The 18426-nt window shown below is 49.9% G+C and overlaps 1 protein-coding gene and 1 pseudogene across 1 annotated transcript; one reads left to right on the top strand and one right to left on the bottom strand.

The window, feature by feature from the left end:
• Positions 1-3027: 3027 nt before the first annotated feature.
• SIGLEC5 (sialic acid binding Ig like lectin 5) lies at positions 3028-14460 on the bottom strand. The gene is made up of 9 exons (XM_042920324.1): positions 14433-14460; positions 13705-14151; positions 13203-13481; positions 12777-12821; positions 11986-12243; positions 11609-11899; positions 11273-11372; positions 10583-10664; positions 3028-4306 (listed from the first exon to the last, which is right to left on the bottom strand). The coding sequence occupies exons 1-9, from the start codon at positions 14458-14460 to the stop codon at positions 4115-4117; spliced, it is 1722 nt and encodes a 573-aa protein (XP_042776258.1). The 3' UTR covers positions 3028-4114.
• Positions 14461-14520: 60 nt separating this feature from the next.
• LOC122208868 lies at positions 14521-15955 on the top strand (annotated as a pseudogene).
• The last annotated feature ends 2471 nt before the right edge of the window (positions 15956-18426 follow it).

The following is an 18426-nucleotide window of genomic DNA, read 5'->3' as shown; positions in this document are numbered from 1 at the left end:
TGGGGTTGTGAGTTCAAGCTTCGTGTTGGGTGTAGAGATTACTTTAAAATCTTTTTTAAAAACCCACACACATCATCTTACACCTGTCAGAATGGCTAAAATCAAAAGCAAGAGGGGTGCCTGGTTGGCTCAGTCATAAGAGCATGTGACTCTAGATCCCAGTGTCTTGAATTTGAGCCCCACGTTGGGTGTAGAGATTATTTAAAACAAGATAAACGTCAGAAAAAAAACAGGGGTGCCTGGGTGGCTCAGTTACTTAAGTGTCCAACTCTTGATTTCGGCTCAGGTCATGATCTCACTCTTGTGAGATCAAGCCCCATGTCGGGTTCGACACTAGGCATGCAGCCTGCTTGGGATTCTCTCTTTCCCTCTCTCTCTGCCCATCCCCCACTTGCATTGTCATTCTCTCTCTCTCAAAAAAAAAAAACCCAAAAAACAAAAACACAAGAAAGAACAAATGTTGGTGAGGCTGTGGAGAAAAAGGAACCCTCATGAGCTGTTGGTGGGAATGCAAACTGGCACAGCCATGGTGAGAAGACAGTATGTAGGTTCCTTAAAAAAATTAAAAATAGAACTACCATATGATCCAGTAATTCTACTGAGTATTTGCCCAAAGAATACAAAAACCACTATTATTTACAATAGCCAAATTATGGAAGAGAGAAGTGTTCATCCAGAGATGCGTGGGTAAGAAAGACGTGGTATACATGCACAATGGAATATTGCTCAGCCATAAACAAGAATGAAATCTTGTAATTTACAACAACATGGATGGATCTAGACGGAATAAAGCTAAGCGAAGTAAGTCAGCCAGAGAAAGACAAATACCATATGATTTCACTCATATGTGGAATTGAAGAAACAAAACAAATGAACAAAGAAGAAAAGAGACAAATTGAAAAACAGACTCTTAACTCTAGAGAACAAACAGATGGTTACCAGAGGGGAGGTGGGGGAGATGGGGGAAATAGGTGATGGGGATTAAGAGTACACTTATCCTCATGATGAGCACTGAGTAAGATATAGAACTGTTGAGTCACCACATTGTACCGGCTGAAATTAATATAACATTGTATGTTAACTATACTGGAATTAAGCTAAAAACTAAAGTAAAATAAAATAAAATATAAAGGAAAGGAAAAGAAAAGAAAAGACAAAATAGAAAAGAAAACCCACAGGCCCAAAATGGCATCACTTAAGTTAACACATACCTAACTGCAGTTTCAACCTCATATAACCAAGGCACAGAGTCACAAGTGCACCTGCTCCGAGGATCCCAAACAGACTGGGTTGGCCACTTGCTGCTGACAAAACGCGAAGGCAGAGACATAAGCGGAGGGGGAACAAGAAAGGGACTTACTCCAGTGAGGCCAACCCCGGGGAAGACGCAGGACTAACATCTCACTCTGTCTCCAGAGTGCTGAAAATATTCATAGGTTTATATAAGGAAAATGTGGGATGAAGGGCAGTGGGGACATGTGGTTGGGCAGTAAAGGTCAGGTTGATCACGGTCTTGGGATTAGTCATGCTGGGTCTTGCTGGCCCAGGGCAGTCTTTTTATTGCTTGAGGGAGTAGTTTCAGTTCCCAACGAGGGATGCTTTGCCTGCAAGGTCTTTTGCCTGAATGAAGAAATATGCTGGAAAGAAGAACTTAATTAGAAAGTAAGACCAAGGTCAAAGTGGAGATGATTAAAGTCCTTGTTCTCTCCCAGAAATACAGTCTTAACCTCATTTGTTCAGAGAGCTCCTCCTTCTACTTTCCCCCTTATGGGGCCAAACCGCCCCGCAGATTCTTCTGGGGCTTCGCTGTAAATGTTCACGTCTTTTCAGTGACACCCGCCCCTTCAGGGGGTTAGTGGTCTGGATCCTAAAGCATTGTCTTCAGTCTCACTAGATGCAGCAACGTATGAAACGCAATTATGTGCTTGTCGATCTTATATTCTTCCAGCTTGCTAAGCTCTCTTGTTCGTTCTCATCATTTGTATGTAGACATTGAACTATTTTATAGTCAGGAATTTTTTTAATCATTTATTTTTTTAAATTTACATCCAAGTTAGTTAGCATATAGCGCACTAATAATATCAGGAGTAGAATGCAGTGGTTCATCCCCTGCATATAACACCCAGTGCTCGTCCCAACAAGTGTCTTCCTTAATGCCCCTTGCCAATTTAGCCCATCCGCCCTCCCACAACCCCTCCAGCAACCCTCAGTATGTTCTCTGTATTTAAGAGTCTCTTATGTTTTGTCGCCCTTCCCATTTTTGTATTATTTTTGCTTCCCTTCCCTTATGTTCATCTGTTTTATATCTTTTCCTTATGTGAGTGAAGTCATATGGTATTTGTCTTTTTTTGACTAATTTCACTTAGCATAATACCCTCTAGTTCCATTCACATTGTTGCAAATGGCAAGATTTCATTCCTTTTGATTTTGCCAAGTAATACTCCGGTGTGTGTGTGTGTGTGTGTGTGTGTGTGTGTGTGTATACACACACACGCTATATATATATATATATATATATATATATATATATATATCTTCTTTATCCATTTATCCGTCAATGGACATTTGGGCTCTTTCTATACTTTGGCTATTGACAATCAGTGCCAATGAGTTGGCCACAAGGACCTCTCCATCCCCTAAATGAAGATGAGGTCACCTGCACAAGAAGACCCCTTATCTTTACCCCACACACAGGAGGAGAGCAGTCTTGCCTGAAACAATCCTTTCCTGTAGCTGATAACTTTTTTGCTCCCCTCCTTCTAGAAAAACTTTTCTTTTGTACGGCAATCAAAAGCATAGTGTCAGGCAGTTGGGATCAGAAAAGCTTGTTGAAGGCACCCGGGTGGCTCAGTTGGTTAAGCATCCAACTCTTGACTTCAGCTCGGGTCATGATCTCACAGGTCGAGCCCCGCATCTGGCTCTCAGCGTAGAGCCCGCTTTGAATCCTCTGCCCCTCCCTCACTCGCACACTCTCTCAAAAATAAATAAACATTTTTGAAAAAGAATAAAAACTCAACCAAGGAAATCTGGGCATGTAATTGGCTCTATTCAAAGGCTCATGAGTTTGGCAGTGTCCCTTCCAGTAAGGAGATGGGTGCCCTGAGGAGTTGTAAGTAGCAGAAGGTGTTTAAAGGCAGGAGGGTGTCATGAGGAAGTATTCTCAAAAGAAAGGAAGGATTTTTCCCCCCCAGATCGGGCCATCTTTTTGGGGGAAGATCTTACCCTGCAGGTGACCTCACCAGTGCTGATCAGGAAATTTTGGACTGACTGTTTAAAGGTCACATTTCTGGGAGAGGTTGAAACCACAGTGAGTCTTGGGTTTGCTGTTGTGGGGGCAAGTGCCTCCACTCGGAGCCCATTGTTTCTTTTCCAACAGTAGATAGCAGGGGTTGGGGGGGGTGGGGTTGGTGGACTTCAAATGCCAGGGGTGGGGAAGGATGTTTGTGATGTATTGTCTAAGCCTAGGGAGCCTTGAATGGGTTTGTGGAGGAGACTCAGGGTCAGCTCCCTGGCTGTTGGACGGATCCCTGTGGGGCCCATAAATGAGACAGGGAAGGGACTGGAGGTCAGGAGGTGATGGAATGTGCTGGAAGAATGGACAGATACAAGTGGGACGCGGAGAAGACCCCACAGAGATGATAAGATGCTGTATCGTGAAACCAAAATCCAGGCTGAGGGGCTGGTCTTTCCCTGGGGAGGCTTTGAAGGAGAATGACACCAGCCGGTTTCTACTGTGTGCCGGGACGGTCACCCTCAGCCCCAGGGTAACTTTCCAGCAGGACCTTTCTGTCCAAAGAAGACAGATCAGTAGGCACTGAGCCCCGTGGTGCGATAGGACCTCTGTTGGCTGATTTCTCTGTGTTAATTTCTTTACTGTTCACAACCACCTTTAAGGCAGAAGGCATGATCTCTGATTTACGGAACGGGAAACTGAAGCACGCAGAGATGAAGTGACTTGCTTGACAGGCTACGTTTGAGCCCAAATCTGCTCTACCCGGGGACACCCGGACAGTCCCGCTCTTTTATATTGCCACAGGGCTCCACGCGCTTCATCAGTTGGCGCCTGACTTCTCCTCTCCCCGCAGGGGCTGGGATTCCTGGCTCCAGGCGGCCCTCACTTGCTCATCCTGATCTCCGAGTACTCACTGGTGCTGGTGGCCTCCTGGTCCTGAGGTTCCCTCATCTTTATCTCTTGAAAGCTGAACGAGGCGTAATGGAGCTCCTGCTGCTCCCCCGAGGGAGGGGCATCCCCGGCAGGGGTCGTTTGATCTGGGGGGCTGTCTGGCCAGGGCTTCTTCCTGGAACCCTGAGTGAAAGAGAAACGAGAGAGTCGGAGAAGGAATGAGGCAGACGTGGTCCCCCTCAAGGGAGGTTGGGCTAATGGGACATTTGTTCATTCATCCTCCTATTCACACACATTTCCTACGAACCCAATGATTCACTCATCCATTTATTTTTTTAAGTTTACTTATTTATTTTGAGAGAGAGAGAGAGAGAGAGAGAGAGAGAGAGAGAGCAGGGGAGGGCCAGAGGGAGTGAGAGAGAGGGAGAGAGAGAACCCCAAGCTGATAGTGTGGAGCCTGATGCTGGGCTCAAACTCACGAGCCGTGAGATCATGACCTGACCCGACCTGAAGTCAAGAGACACCTACCCGACTGAACTACCCAGGTGCCCTTCACTCATCCATTTAAAATTCTGTAACGCTATGACTGATTAGGCCATACTGAAGGCTTACTAATTACATTTAATTCACACACACACACACACATACACACACACAGTATGAATGATACTTATTATTCCCATTTTACAGACATGGTAGACTGAGGTGGGAGGCCCAAGATTACTCATCTAGTAACAGACAGAGCCAGGAACCAAACTCAGGCCTGTTGTGTTATTGGAAATAAAAAGAGGAGAAAATATGTGAACAAAAATAGTGGCGATAAAATTGAATTCAAGAGAGGTAAACCATTCCAGCTGAAAGGGCCCACAAGCACAAGAAAAAAGACCAGGGAAACCTCACACCCCAATACAGTATAGTAAATTTTAAGAATATCAAAACCAGGGCGCCTGGGTGACTCAGTCAGTTAAGTGTCCGACTCTTGGTTTTGGCTCAGGTCACGATCTCATGGTTCGCGAGTTTGATCCCCGCATCAGGCTCAGCGCTGCTGGATGGAGAGCCTGCTTGGGATTCTCTCTCTGCCCCTCTCCTGCTCTCCCTCAAAATAAATAAATAAACTTAAAAAAAAAAAAGCTTTAAGAAGAAAAAAAAGAATATCAGAACCAAAGGGAAAGTGTAATGTGTTTTCAGTTTGGGTTTTCTTGTATTAAGACTTCTGAGGACTCGTGGGTTTGAGAACATTTATTTAATGCTCTGATCAACCGAGCTCCACCAACCGAGCCAGCCAGGCACCCCAACCTAGGATCCTTTACAAATTTTTTAAATTTTAACTTATTTTATTTTTTATTTTTTAAAATTTACATCCAGGGGCGCCTGGGTGGCTCAGTCAGTTGGGCGTCTGACTTCGGCTCAGGTCACGATCTCGCGGTCTGTGAGTTCGAGCCCCGCGTCAGGCTCTGGGCTGATGGCTCAGAGCCTGGAGACTGCTTCCGATTCTGTGTCTCCCTCTCTCTGACCCTCCCCCGTTCATGCTCTGTCTCTCTCTGTCTCAAAAATAAATGAACGTTAAAAAAAATTTTTTTTAATAAAAAAAAATAAAATAAAATAAAAATTTACATCCAAATTAGTTAGCATATAGTGCAACAATGATTTCAGGAGTAGGTTCCTTAGTGCCCCTTCCCCATTTAGCCCATCCCCCCCCCCCACAACCCCCCTTTTTAATTTTTTAAGTAGGTTCCACACCCAACGTGGGGGCTGGAACTCACCACCCCAAGATCAAGAGTCACATGGTCTTCCAACTGAACCAGCCAGGCACCCCTGCGATATTTGTTAAATCAAAAAAAAAAAAAAAAAAAACCCTGTTAAAAATAGTTCAATGTCTACATACAAATGATGAGAACGAACAAGAGAGCTTAGCAAGCTGGAAGAATATAAGATCGACAAGCACGTAATTGCGTTTCATACGTTGCTGCATCTAGTGAGAGACTGAAGACAACGCTTAGGATCCAGACCACTAACCCCCTGAAGGAGCGGGTGTCACTGAAAAGACGTGAACATTTACAGCGAAGCCCCAGAAGAATTCTGCAGGGCAGTTTGGCCCCATAAGGGGGAAAGTAGAAGGAGGAGCTGTCTGAACAAACGAAGGAACTGGCTGGTGTTCAGTCTTTAGTCACTTACTGCCCACAATCCGTGTTCCACAGACCTCTGTTTACCAGAGGCCAGAGTCTGAGTGTGCTTACTTCCCCCATCATTGATTCAGGGGAGTGAGTCATTTGTTGAAATATGGAATCTTGGGGCGCCGGGGTGGCTCAGTCGGTTAAGCGTCCAACTCTTGATTTCAGCTCAGGTCGTGATCTCACGGTTCACGGGATGGAGCCCCACATCGGGTTCTGCACGGACATGCGGAGCCTGCTTGGGATTCTCTCTCTCTCTCTCTCTCTCTCTGACCTTCCCCGACTCATGCTGTTGCATGTTCTCTCTCAAAATAAATAAACATGAAAAAAGAAAGATTCTCTCTCTCTCTCCCCCTCTCCCTCACTTCTCTCTCTCTCTGCCTCACTTGTGCGTGTGCGCTGTCTCTCTCTCTCAAGTTAAAAAAAAAGAAATCTCTTAGAAGAAAAATACATCCGCAGAGAATGCATGAGATCAGGTGTTTCTTCTTATGTATCTAAAGTCTAAAAGGATGAGTTGATTTTTGAAGGAAATGACACTATATTTGCATGAAATCAGCTGCTTTGATTCAGCAGCCATGGCAATGCTTTTAATTTTTAGTTTTTTTAATGTTTTACTTATTTTTGACAGAGAGAAAGACAGACTACGGGCAGGGGACGGGCAGAGAGGGAGCCACAGAATCCCAAGCAGGTTCCAGGCTCTGAGCTGTCAGCACAGAGCCTGACGCGGGGTTCGAACTCATGAGCTGCGAGATCATGACCTGAGCCGAAGTGGACGCTTAACCGACTGAGCCACCAGGCGCCCCAAAGCCATGACAATTTAAACCAAGAATATCACAAACTTTTCAGACAGTATCCATATCTCTGTAAAAGAATGGTTCAGCAGGCTTATGAATCATATCTAAGAATGCTCCAGCTACCAAACCAGCAAGACTCTAAATGACATCTAAGACCAATCTGTAATTTTTTTTTAATGTTTTCATTCCGCATATCAGTGATAAGTGATCAGAAAATGCACTTTTAAAAAGATGGCATTTATAACAGTAACAAAACTAGTATTAAGGAAGAAAACCGACAAAAGGTTCACAAGATGTGTTGAAGAATTTCTACATCTTTCTTGGGGAAAAAAAAACTTAAACTAATAGATAACCTGTTTTTGCAGACAAGGAGACTTGAGTTTATACATAAGTATATTCTTCCCAAGTTGATCTACAGATGCAATGTCATTCCAGCCAAAACACTAACAGGAGTGTTTTTTGGAACTTGATAAACCGATTCTAATATTTAATAGAACAGCAAAAGTCCAGGTATAGCCAAGACACTATTTAAAAGAAGATTAAGGAGAGGATCCTGCTCTATTAGATAGTAGGACTTAGTTTTGGGTCTGTAGATTCTATTGCCTCTATAGACAGTTCTGACTCGGGGACAGTAAAATCGACCACTGGAACAGAATAGAAGGCCACAGACAGAGGCCACGCATGTATAGACTTCTGATGTCTGACAGAGTAGATGGCACATCAGCAGAGACGAGAGAGAGACATTATTCCACACGTCGAGGAGGAACATACATAGATCAAAACTGCACACCACACACAAATCAACTCCGGGTAGATTAAGGCTTCACGTGTCCAAAGGAATACGTAAAACTTTTAGTAGAAACTATACTTGAATATCATTCTAATCTTAGGAGAAGAGAGACTTTTTTTAGGGGCACTCGGGTGGCTCAGTCGGTTAAACGTCCGACTCTTGATTTCTGCTCAGGTCATGATCTCGAGGTTCCTGAGTTGGAGCCCCGCGTTAAGCTCCGCGCTGACAGTGCGGCCCCTCCCCTGCTCATGCTCGCGTGCTCTCTCTCTCTCTCTCTCTCTCTCAAAATAAATAAACTTTAACAAATAGTTAAAAAAAATTAAAATTAAAAAAGAAAGATTGTCTTAAATGAAACCCAAAAGGCATTCAACAGAAAAGAGAAGATCAGGGGCACCCAGGTGGCTCAGTTGGTTAAGCCACCAACTCTTGATTTTGGCTCAGGTCATGATCTCATGGTTTGTGAGTTCGAGGCCCACATCGGGCTCTGTGCTGACAGGGAAGAACCTGCTTGGGATTCTCCCTCTCCCTCTCTCTCTGCCCCTCCCCTGCTCTCTCTCTCTCTCTCTCTATTTCAAAATAAACAAATAAAAACTTAAAAAAAAAAAGAAAGCTATGTCAATCTATCTTTAAAAAAAAAAGAACAGAGAAGATTAGTGAATATGGTTATATTGCAATTAAGAACTTATGTTCATCAAAGGTCACCTTTAAAAAGTGAAGACAAATTACTCACTGGAAGATATTTACAGTGCATATAACTGAAAAAAAGAAACCAGTATGAAAATGTATAAAGCTCTCCAATCAATTCAGTAAGAAAGTCAAACACCCTATGGGCTGCAGGGAAATAGGCTGCAGATGAGACCAGGAATTTTATTTTTTTAACATTTATTTTATTTTTGAGAGACAAAGAGAGAGAGAGAGGGCAGGGGAGGGGCTCTGAGAGAAGATCCAAAGTGGGCTCTGTGCCCAATGCAGGGCTCGAATTCTGAACGGTGAAATCATGACCTGAGCCAAAGCCGGACGCTTCACTGACTGAGCCACCCAGGCGCCCCGGGACCAAGCATTTTAGAGAGGAGGTGTTCATATGCCATTGAAGACAGAGATTTTCATGCTCCTTGACAACTAATGAAACGCAAATCAAAACCATAGCGAGAGAGTGAGACGACCCAAAAAATTGAGAAAACCAAGCACAGAGACTATATAGGTCAACAGGATCCAAGAGGCACAGACGGGTGTACACATGGATGCGATTGCTTTGGAAAACCATTTGTCATGATAGGAACATTCACACACCCTCTGACCTAGTAATTAAATTCTTACGTAATGTTGCCAAAAAACAAAAAACCGAACGCTCGTATGTGAATCCAATGAGATCTGGAGAAACCCAAATGTCCAGCAAGACGAGCTTAGGCAATAGACATGGTCATAAAACGAAACACCGTAAACAGGTAACTGCAGCTAACAACAGGGGTGAATCTCCAGGACCTAATCTGCAGGGTTGGTGAGTCCACAAAGGGAGCCGGAGAAGCGCGCACAGAGGGTGCCACCCTTTGTAGGTTCCGAAATAGTTACACGAAACAGCGCGTATCTCAGGTATACACACATATATGGGGTAACACTGGCAACGAAAGATTCAGAGCAGCCTTCCTGAGGACGGGGTCACAGAGCAACACAAGCAGATGGAAGTTACTGTCGGTGTCTGAGGTCTGAGGTCGGATGGCAGGTTCATCGTTGCTCATCGTATTATGGACAAAACGAGTACGTGCACGCAAACAATGCCTGTTCCAGGGACTGGCCATGAACAACGCATTCTGGATGACTCCACGTAGGGCAACACGGCCCCAGTTTCATAAAAGGGCAGAAGGGACATGGTGGACAGGGGCGGAGTGAGAGACAACTGCAGCCCCCGCCGGCAAAGACATCCCAAACACGACGAAATGCAGTGGTGTTGTGGGATGTGCCCCTCGAGACGGGGCTGGACACGGAGCTCTGGGGACGTAGAGGAGGGAGGCGTGGGCGTTGGCAGGGAAGGAAATGGCAAAGCTTTCCCAGAGCAGAAGATGTTGATACGTGAAGTGGGGTGACGGAAACGGGGACAGAAGGGCATTTCTGGTGGGAGGAGCTGTACGTGCAAAGGGTCCAAGCGGTAGGGGAGACCACGAGAAGGCCAGTGTGGCTGCACCATAGCCGGACCAGGGCTGGAGTGGCCATCAAGGGACACCTCCTGAAGGACTTCAAACATGGGACAAGGAATGTGACTTGATTCTCAAAGCACTGGGAACAAGCATCATTGAAACTCCAGAAGGGGGGTGCCTGGGTGGCTTGGTTGGTTAAGCGTCCGACTTCGGCTCAGGTCATGATCTCACGGTCTGTGAGTTCAAGCCCCGCGTCAGGCTCTGTGCTGACAGCTCAGAGCCTGGAGCCTGTTTCAGATTCTGTGTCTCCCTCTCTCTCTGCCCCTCCCCTGTTCATGCTCTGTCTCTCTCTGTCTCAAAAATAAATAAACGTTTAAAAAAAAAAAAAAAAGAAACTCCAGAAGGGCTGGAAGGGAAGTAGGGAAGAGTGGAGTAGGGAAGTCACCTCCCAGGTGACTGCTCAGGTGACCAGGCTGGGGCAGGGGCAGGGAAATGCTGAGGAGCTCCGTCTGGAGTCCCAATGGACAGGTCCAGAGCCCCCCACTGCACGAGAAGACCCCGGCATCACTCACCCAGGCGACTGTACCCATGACAGGGTCTTCATTAGCCATGCCCTCTCGACTCCTAGATGCTTGCTTCCTGCGGGCTTTTACCCTAAAAGGAGAAAGCAGCACACTGCAGCCACGAAGGCTCCCGTGGGCAGGCTGCCTGCTCCCCGGCCAATCCGCTGAGGTATCCGGTCTGGAACCAGACTCAGACCTTCCTGACAGGCCAGGAAGCACTCCATCCCCCTGGGTGACCAGAGGTTTGGCCAGACTGAACTTCCATCACGAAAGATCCGTCTAACTCAGAAAAACTTGTACACGCCGGGGCACCTGGGCGGCTCTGTTGGTTAAGCTCAGGTGGTGATCTCGCGGTTCGGTTCGTGAGTCCGAAGCCTGCATCGGGCTCTGTGCTGACAGCTCAGAGCCCGGAGCCTGCTTCGGAGTCTGTGTCTCCCCCTCTCTCTGCTCTGCCCCTGCTCATGTTCGGTCTCTCTCTGTTTCTCAATAATAAATAAACGTTAACATTTTTGTTTAAGTCCAGAAGAGGCAAATCTGGAGAGACGGAAAATAGACTGGTGGTCCCCTAGGACTGGGGGAGGATGGGGACAGGATGAAAATGAAGGAGTGCATTTCTTCTCTCGAGCTGCCCTACTCAGCCCTGTACTTCTGGGATGAGGGACCTCCCCGCACTCCCTGCGCCTCCCCGAACAGACTTACACACAGAAGACGAGGAGACACAGACACAGGCACAGCAGAGCCATGGCTCCCGCGCCGCCCACAGCTGCAGTCGCGGTTTCTGCCCGGGAGAGCGACTTCCCTGCGGAGAGAGGGAGACCGAATTGCAGGACTCAGTCTCTTGCCTTCCTAGCTCCTTGCAGAACTCACTGAAGGGCCTGCTGAGGCCCGAGATGGACCACCCTGTCCCACCAATCGCCCTCCGCCCCACGCCCACCCAGACCATCTTCTCTAGGATGCAGACTCCTTCCCCACCCCTACTCCCACCCCCACCCCCCACCCCCGGCTCTGCCCACCCTTCCCCCACAGCCCCCAGACCTGGCAGCAGCACCAGGACGGCGTCGGTGCTCTGGGCCCCGTGCTCATTCCGGGCCTCGCAGCCGAGTCTGAGGTCGGAGCCCAGCGGCCCCCTGAAGCTCAGGGAGCTGTTGGCCCAGGGCCCCTCGGAGCTGGAGGTGACGGTCCAGGAGGCGTCGCTGTGGTTCCCCTCCAACAGCCCCTCCCCCAGCCGCCAGCGCAGGGTGGGGGCCGGTCGGGCACGGGCGGAGCAGGTGCAGCCCAGCCCCTCGCCCTCCCAGGAGCAGGAGGGGCCGAGCAGCCGCGGGGGGCCTGCAGGGGGGTGGGAGGGGCAGGGTCAGCGGCGCCTCTGCTCCCCAGGCCCCGGGCATCCCCCCCCCGGGGGTCCCCACACTCACAGACCACAGAGAGACGCAGGGAGACGTGCTGGGAGCCCAGCGAGTTCTGAGCTCGGCAGGTGAGGACTCCTTCCTCCGCAGCCCCGACTTGAGTCAGCTCCAGGATGTGGGTCCTGTACACGGGGGTGGCATTCAGGGCAGGGGACCCCCGGAACCAGCTCAGCTCGGCGGGGGGGTTGCCAGCAGCAGCGCAGAGCAGCCGCAAATCTTGGCCCTCCCAGATGAGAAGGGATGAGGTGTTTTCCAGAATGCTGAGGGCTTTGGGGGAGAGATGTAGAGAGAGGAGAGAGAGGCATTGAGACAGCCGCTGGAGACCGGCAGTCTCCACGTCTCCCTCCGTCCCAGGATCTGGTTGGCATCTCCCTCGCCTTCCCTGGCCCACTGACTTGGGTCCAACAGGGCTCAAAGGCTGGGCTTTACGCCCAAAAGAGGTTGACCTCAAGTGTCCGGGCTTCGCATCTTCAGAGAAGGCTCAGTGCCCCCACTGGGACATGCCTGGACTGTTTGGTGGCCTCAGTCGGTGAACTCGGCAGGAAACAGGATGGAGGAGGCTGGGGTGGGAGGGGAGGAGGAAAACCACAGCAGCGCCCCGGAGAGGTGAACAGAGTGTGCCTGAGCACGCCACTTTTGCACCCAGGCAAGGTGGAGGAGGGAGGGTGGTCATCTTTATCCGTGCTCTTCCCTTATCTGGTCCCATTCCAGCTACGATCCCCATCCCACATGGTGGGAGCCGCCCCCCCCCCCCCATCCAAGGCCAGGTCCCAGCCCCCAAGAGGACAGTTCTTTCCTACCTGTGACATTGCTGAAGATGCTGATGGTGAGGTTGTGGGGAGCATCTGGGGTAGAAAGATACGGCTCTGCTTCAGAGGTGAGGATTGGGATGGAAGCTGACCCAGCACCCATGGAGGGGTGGGGAGCACTGGGAAGGTGTGGGGAGCACTGAGAAAGGGTAGGGAGCACTGACAAGGTGGGGAGCCCTGACAAGGTGGGGAGCACTTGGAAGGGGCGGGGAGCACTGGGAAGGGGTAGGGAGCACTAGAAACAGGTAGGGAGCACTGGAAAGGCATAGGGGAGCACTTGGAAGGGGTGGGGAGCATTGGGAAGGGGTAGGGGAACACTGAGAAGGTGAAGATGCCCGTCTTTGCTCTCTCTCCTTGCCCCACACCAGCTCAAACCCCACTGCCCTGAGGGACCCTGCCCTCCCCCCCAGCACTCACAGGAGACATTGAGCCGGATGGTTCTTTCCACGGTGGCCTGAACTTCTGGCAGTTTCACCTGACAGGTGAGGTTGGTGCCATGGTCCTGCGGCCTCGGGGTGAAGGCCAGCACCGAGGAGTGCAGGCTCTCGGGGTCCAGCGAGTCCAGAGCAGCCCCCACCCAGGAGAATGTGAGAGGTCTTCCCCCTCCGCAGGACCCCGGCAGGCTGCAGGCCAGCTCTGTGGGCCAGCCAGACTTGAGGGGCTCCGGGAAGTGGATGTCGGGTTCCTGTGTCAGGGCTGAGGAAGAGACAGGGAGGTGCCCGGGCCCCAGGGAGGTGGGGACCCACGGGGTGACCCTGAGAGGGTCCGGGCCTCAGGGCCCAAGCTGACCCCGGGCCCCGTTATCTCTTCCAACCGTCCCAGCCCCAAGACCCAGAGCAGGGAATGTTCCGGCGTCCTGTGCCTGCTCTAAGAGGGGGTGTCCACATCCCAGAGCCCTCCCCCGGGGCCCCTGCTGTACCTGCCACCCGCAGAGTCATCGTCGTATCTGTGTAAGTATATCTCACGTCTTCTCCTCTCTCCACTCGGAAAAAGTAGACTCCCTCATCACTCCTCATGGCGTCTCTGATTCTCAGGGAGCAGTTGTAGGCCCAGGGTTCCCCGATGAGGTGGAATCGGCCCCGGGCCTCTGTCCTCACTGCTCTCTGTGGGTTGTTTGTAGCCACCGGATAACGGTTGCTTGAGGTGTCCCTATCCCGGAACCAGTATATGTAGAGCATCGTCCGGGAATACCCCCACTTCCAGGGGTAGGAGAAGGAACAGGGCACGTGGACACACAGACCCTCCTGCACGGTCACGGATTCCTGCACTCGGAGCTGGTACTCTGGATCCTCCCCTGGGGGGACACGGAGGCTCAGCCGGGGCTCCAGCCCCTCCCACCTGCGCCCAGCCCTCCTCCCGAGGCCCACTCACCCCTGAACAGCAGGGGCAGCAGCAGCAGGGGCACCATGTCTGCACCGGCCAGGGCAGGAGCCCGGATCCAGGTCCTTCTGTCAGGGAGGGAAATGCCCCAAATGTGGGGTGAGGCCAAGGAAGCCCCAACAGGAAGCCGTGTGTGACAGAGCTGTGGTCACCACGGAAGCGGAACTTGGGCAGCACAGGCCGTGGGGGGGTTGGGGGGTGCGGTGAGTTGGGAACTAAGAAATTATTTTGTCTCATCTCTGCATCTGACACAGCCCGTGAAAATACCGAGGGCCCCGGAGGCTGGGGTGCTCATCCAGATGTGAATCTGAGGGTGGTCACCAGGCCAATGCCATTTAAGTCAAGAGTGAGGTGAGCAAAGGACAAGAGCAGCTGGGAAAGAGAAACAGGGAGCCTGTGGGCAGCCTCAGCCCCTTCCCCCAGCCCTTTCTCTTCCCAGCTCCCCATCAGCCTGTGCAACCAGGCGGGGCCTGCTTCGAGGAGTTTCGTGCAAGACCAGTGGGTCTTAGGTCCTCCTCATGCCCTACAGTCCCTTTTACCAAACCTGGGGCCCTCCGAGCCCCAGCCCCGGGACTTCAGCAGTCACGGGTGGGCGGGGACGCCCAGCCACTGCTCAAAGAATTTGCTGAGCCTACCAGGAAGTCAGCAGGACTCAAGCAACAGGAGGAAAATTTGCAACAGTTGTAATAGGCCACAAAGCACCTTGCCCAGGAAATACAATAGTTAGGAACTGGATGCTCCGAAAGAACAAAGGACGCCAACTGAATGACTTCTCTGCAGCCTTAAAGGATTTCCAGGCTGGGTGGAGAGGAGGGTCTGCAAAGGAAAAGGAGAAGATTGCCAGAGCGAGAGCCGCGTGTCTCCCTGCAGAGGGGAGGCCACGAAAGAGCAGCGCCTGTCCTTTGATGGCCACGACGAGTGGGTCCAGATGCAGAACCAGGGGGATGACGTGGCCACCTCGGAGCAGGATCTGGAACTGATTAAAGAGAGGGAAAGGGCAGCTCGGCAGCTGCAGGCTCACGCTCTGGACGTCCGTCAGAGGCTTAAAGATTTGCCCGTGAGGATCCGTGACCAAGGAGACCCACTCATAGCACGGAAGCCGACGGAGAAGGCCCAGGGGTGCGTGCAGACAGAGCCACGCCGGTCAGTTTCCGCAAGCTGCTTACGATCAGAAAAGAAAATCTCGCAAGAACGTCTGTATTCTGGTGCTTGTCCTGTTGGTTATCACTGTTCCCTTGGTACTTAGTATCTGACAGATTTATAAATGAAGCGATTGCCTCGGAGCTACCCTCTGCTTAGCTGTAGGGGGTCCTTCTGGAACAGACTGATCCGGGGAAGAGAGCGGAGGCCGGATCGTCATAATTGAGTTAGAAACTAGCTACCCGCTAGACAGTGTGTATCAATTTACACACACACTCTATTGATTTCTCAAATTAGGAGTTAATTTACGTGCATTTTGCTTGCTCTTGTATTCTGAGTGCCCTTCATCCCAAGGGCTTACTGGAATTTCCGTTCTAGATATTCTTGTTTTGACAGGTGACACTAGGGTCTTGTAATACCGCCCTTTTAGTGTAAACGAGATTCATCTTTTTACCAGCAACTGGGATAGAATTACTCTCTGGCACCCAGGATCTCGGAGTCTGGCAGAAACTATATAATAAGCCAGCACTTTTCATTATGGAACCTTTTCACTTGAATTTCTTTATCTGCTTTGAAAGATTTTTAGCAATGTGTTTTAAGAAACATTTATTTCTTTATTTTGAGAGAGCACGAGTGGGCACACGAGCAGGGGAGGGGCAGAGAGAGAGAGAATCCCAAGCAGGCTTCCCTGAGCTGAGAGCTGGACCCGGGGCTTGATCTCATGAACCTTGAGGTCATGGGCTGAGCCGAGATCAAGAGTTGGTCGCTTAACCAACTGAGTAGCTCAGGCACCCCTGAAGTTTTCTTTTTTTTTTAATTTTTGTTTTTAATGTTCATTTATTCTTGAGACAGAGACAGAGCGTGAACAGGGGAAGGGCAGAGAGAGAGGGAGACACAGAATCAGAAGCAGCCTCCAGGCTCCGAGCTGTCAGCACAGAGCCCGATGTGGGGCTCGAACTCACGGACCACAAGATCATGACCTGAGCCGAAGTCGGATGCTCAACCGACTGAGCCACCCAGGCGCCCCTGAAGTTTTCTATATTATCTGCTGGTGTCCATAGCAGCTCACCCATATGCACACTTCACTTTCTGAAGTGGTGAATTTAGTTAACAGTAAATGTCCCTTGGGGGACCACACAATGTTCCATCTTTTTTTTTTTTTTTTTTTTTTAATTTTTTTTTTCAACGTTTTTTATTTATTTTTGGGACAGAGAGAGACAGAGCATGAACGGGGGAGGGGCAGAGAGAGAGGGAGACACAGAATCGGAAACAGGCTCCAGGCTCCGAGCCATCAGCCCAGAGCCTGACGCGGGGCTCGAACTCACGGACCGCGAGATCGTGACCTGGCTGAAGTCGGACGCTTAACCGACTGCGCCACCCAGGCGCCCCACAATGTTCCATCTTAAAGTATGGGCACCAGCCGTAGAACAAAGCCCTGCGGGTAGCGTTTGGCTGACAAATCGTACCGCAGAACATCGTCCCCGTCTTCTATAATCAGAGAAAATGGCCAGCACTCACTCCCACGATCCTCTTTTTCCCTAGAAGCTCGTCTCCCATCACCGCTTAGCCTTCTCGATTCTTACCTCGATCTTCTTGTGGTGACCGATTTCTTCTTTCCATGCAGATCTATGGAGTGTGTTCGGTTAGGTATTCTGATGCGCCCGGGGCTTCCAGAATGGAAGAGACCCACCTCTGCTCTAGAGGAGGGTGGAGTCTAGTTGAAGTAAATACAAGGGAAGCATCCTGAGGGGACAGACGGAGCAGAAGGAGCACCTCCTCCACTGGAGGAGGGAAATAGACGCAGTAGGACCAGAAGGTATTGCAAGGATGGATTTCTGTTATCCCGTGAACATTGGAGTCGACGCCAGTCGCTCTTGGCGTTGAAGATCCAGTGAACAAAAGCGTGTGGCTTCTCTCAAGAAGCTTGCAATTCCGTAACGGGAAAGGACAGGACCCGAGATGATCCGTAGTCGCCTTCATCTAGAACAGGGGTCCGGAATGCGGGCATGTGGCCAAATCCGGCCAACCACTTTGTGTACGAGTCTGACTTACCCATCCGGTCGTGGCCTATGGCTGCTTCTGTGCTACAGTAAGAGTTGAAAAACCGTATGCGGAAACACTATGGCTGCAAATACCCTTTAAGGAAAATTTTGCTAAACTCTGATAGAAAATCAGATGAGGAAGTGGTGAGCCCCGGGGGAGAGGGGAGGGCATCTTCTGAGAGAGATCCTTCCCAGGAACCCATGGCGATAAGGCGACATTTGAGCACAGACCTCAAAAAAAACAGGAAACAAAAAAACCCTCCGGGGTTCATCTGCCTCAGTCTGGACAGACAAGGGAGATTTAGACACAGCATGCTTTTGGAAGGCAAACAGGAATGGTGTGGAGGGGTTTCATCTTGTTGCTGCTGCCTGGGGTTCTGTGGTCCCGGTGCATGGTGAATATTGCCATGGCCATGAAAAGGCCGACCTTTCCACCGTAAGGATTGTTGGGCATTTGATGGCAGGGAGATTGGCAAAGCTATGCTGAGGTGGGCTTAAAATTTTGTCCTTGTGGGGCACCTGGGTGGCTTAGTCGATTAAGCGTCCAACTTTGGCTGAGGTCATGATCTCATGGTTTGTGAGTATAAGCTCCAATTCCCAATCTCTCTCTCTCTCTCTCTCTCTCTGTATTCCTCGCTTACTCCCCACCCCCCTCCCCCCCCAAAAAAACTAGTCCTTGTGAACCTGGCAAGAAAGTAAAGAGTCATTTTTGTAAATAATACTGGTTTGGAATAGTGATATTAGACTTATGTTCCTAGGAACATATGAAGAGATTAGTTTCTCCTCCCATGTTTTAGACTAAAAAAAAAAAAAAAGAAGAAGTTTCAATAAAACATTGCTGTCTTGGGGCACCTGGGTGGCTCAGTCGGTTAAATGTCCGGCCCTTGATTTTGGCTCAGGTTATGATTCCAGGGTGGCGGGATGGAGTCCCGTCACGCTGAGCCTGGAGCCTGCTTGATATTTTCTCTCTCTCCCTCTGCCTCTCCCCTCTGATCGTGTTTAGTCTCTTAAAAAAAAAAAAAAAAAAAAGATTGCTGTCTTGTAATTAATCCTTTCTAAAGAGAGAAAGGGGAAAGTCC

The sequence above is a fragment of the Panthera leo genome, chromosome E2 (assembly GCF_018350215.1).
Source record: "Panthera leo isolate Ple1 chromosome E2, P.leo_Ple1_pat1.1, whole genome shotgun sequence".
NCBI classification, from domain to species: Eukaryota; Metazoa; Chordata; class Mammalia; order Carnivora; family Felidae; genus Panthera; species Panthera leo.
Note: the sequence above shows the minus strand (reverse complement) of the source record. Positions and strands in the feature narration are given on the sequence as shown.

What these genes read in the sequence shown, in the direction of transcription:
- SIGLEC5 (XM_042920324.1), bottom strand. Translation starts at nt 14,460, where the DNA reads ATGAGCACCCCAGCCTCCGGGGCCCTCG. An exon ending in CATCTTCAGCAATGTCACAG is followed by an intron (nt 12,244 to 12,776) that starts GTAGGAAAGAAC and finishes TCTCCCCCAAAG; the next exon opens with CCCTCAGCATTCTGGAAAAC. An exon ending in TGTCTCCTCGTCTTCTGTGT is followed by an intron (nt 10,665 to 11,272) that starts GTAAGTCTGTTC and finishes TTCTCCTTTTAG; the next exon opens with GGTAAAAGCCCGCAGGAAGC.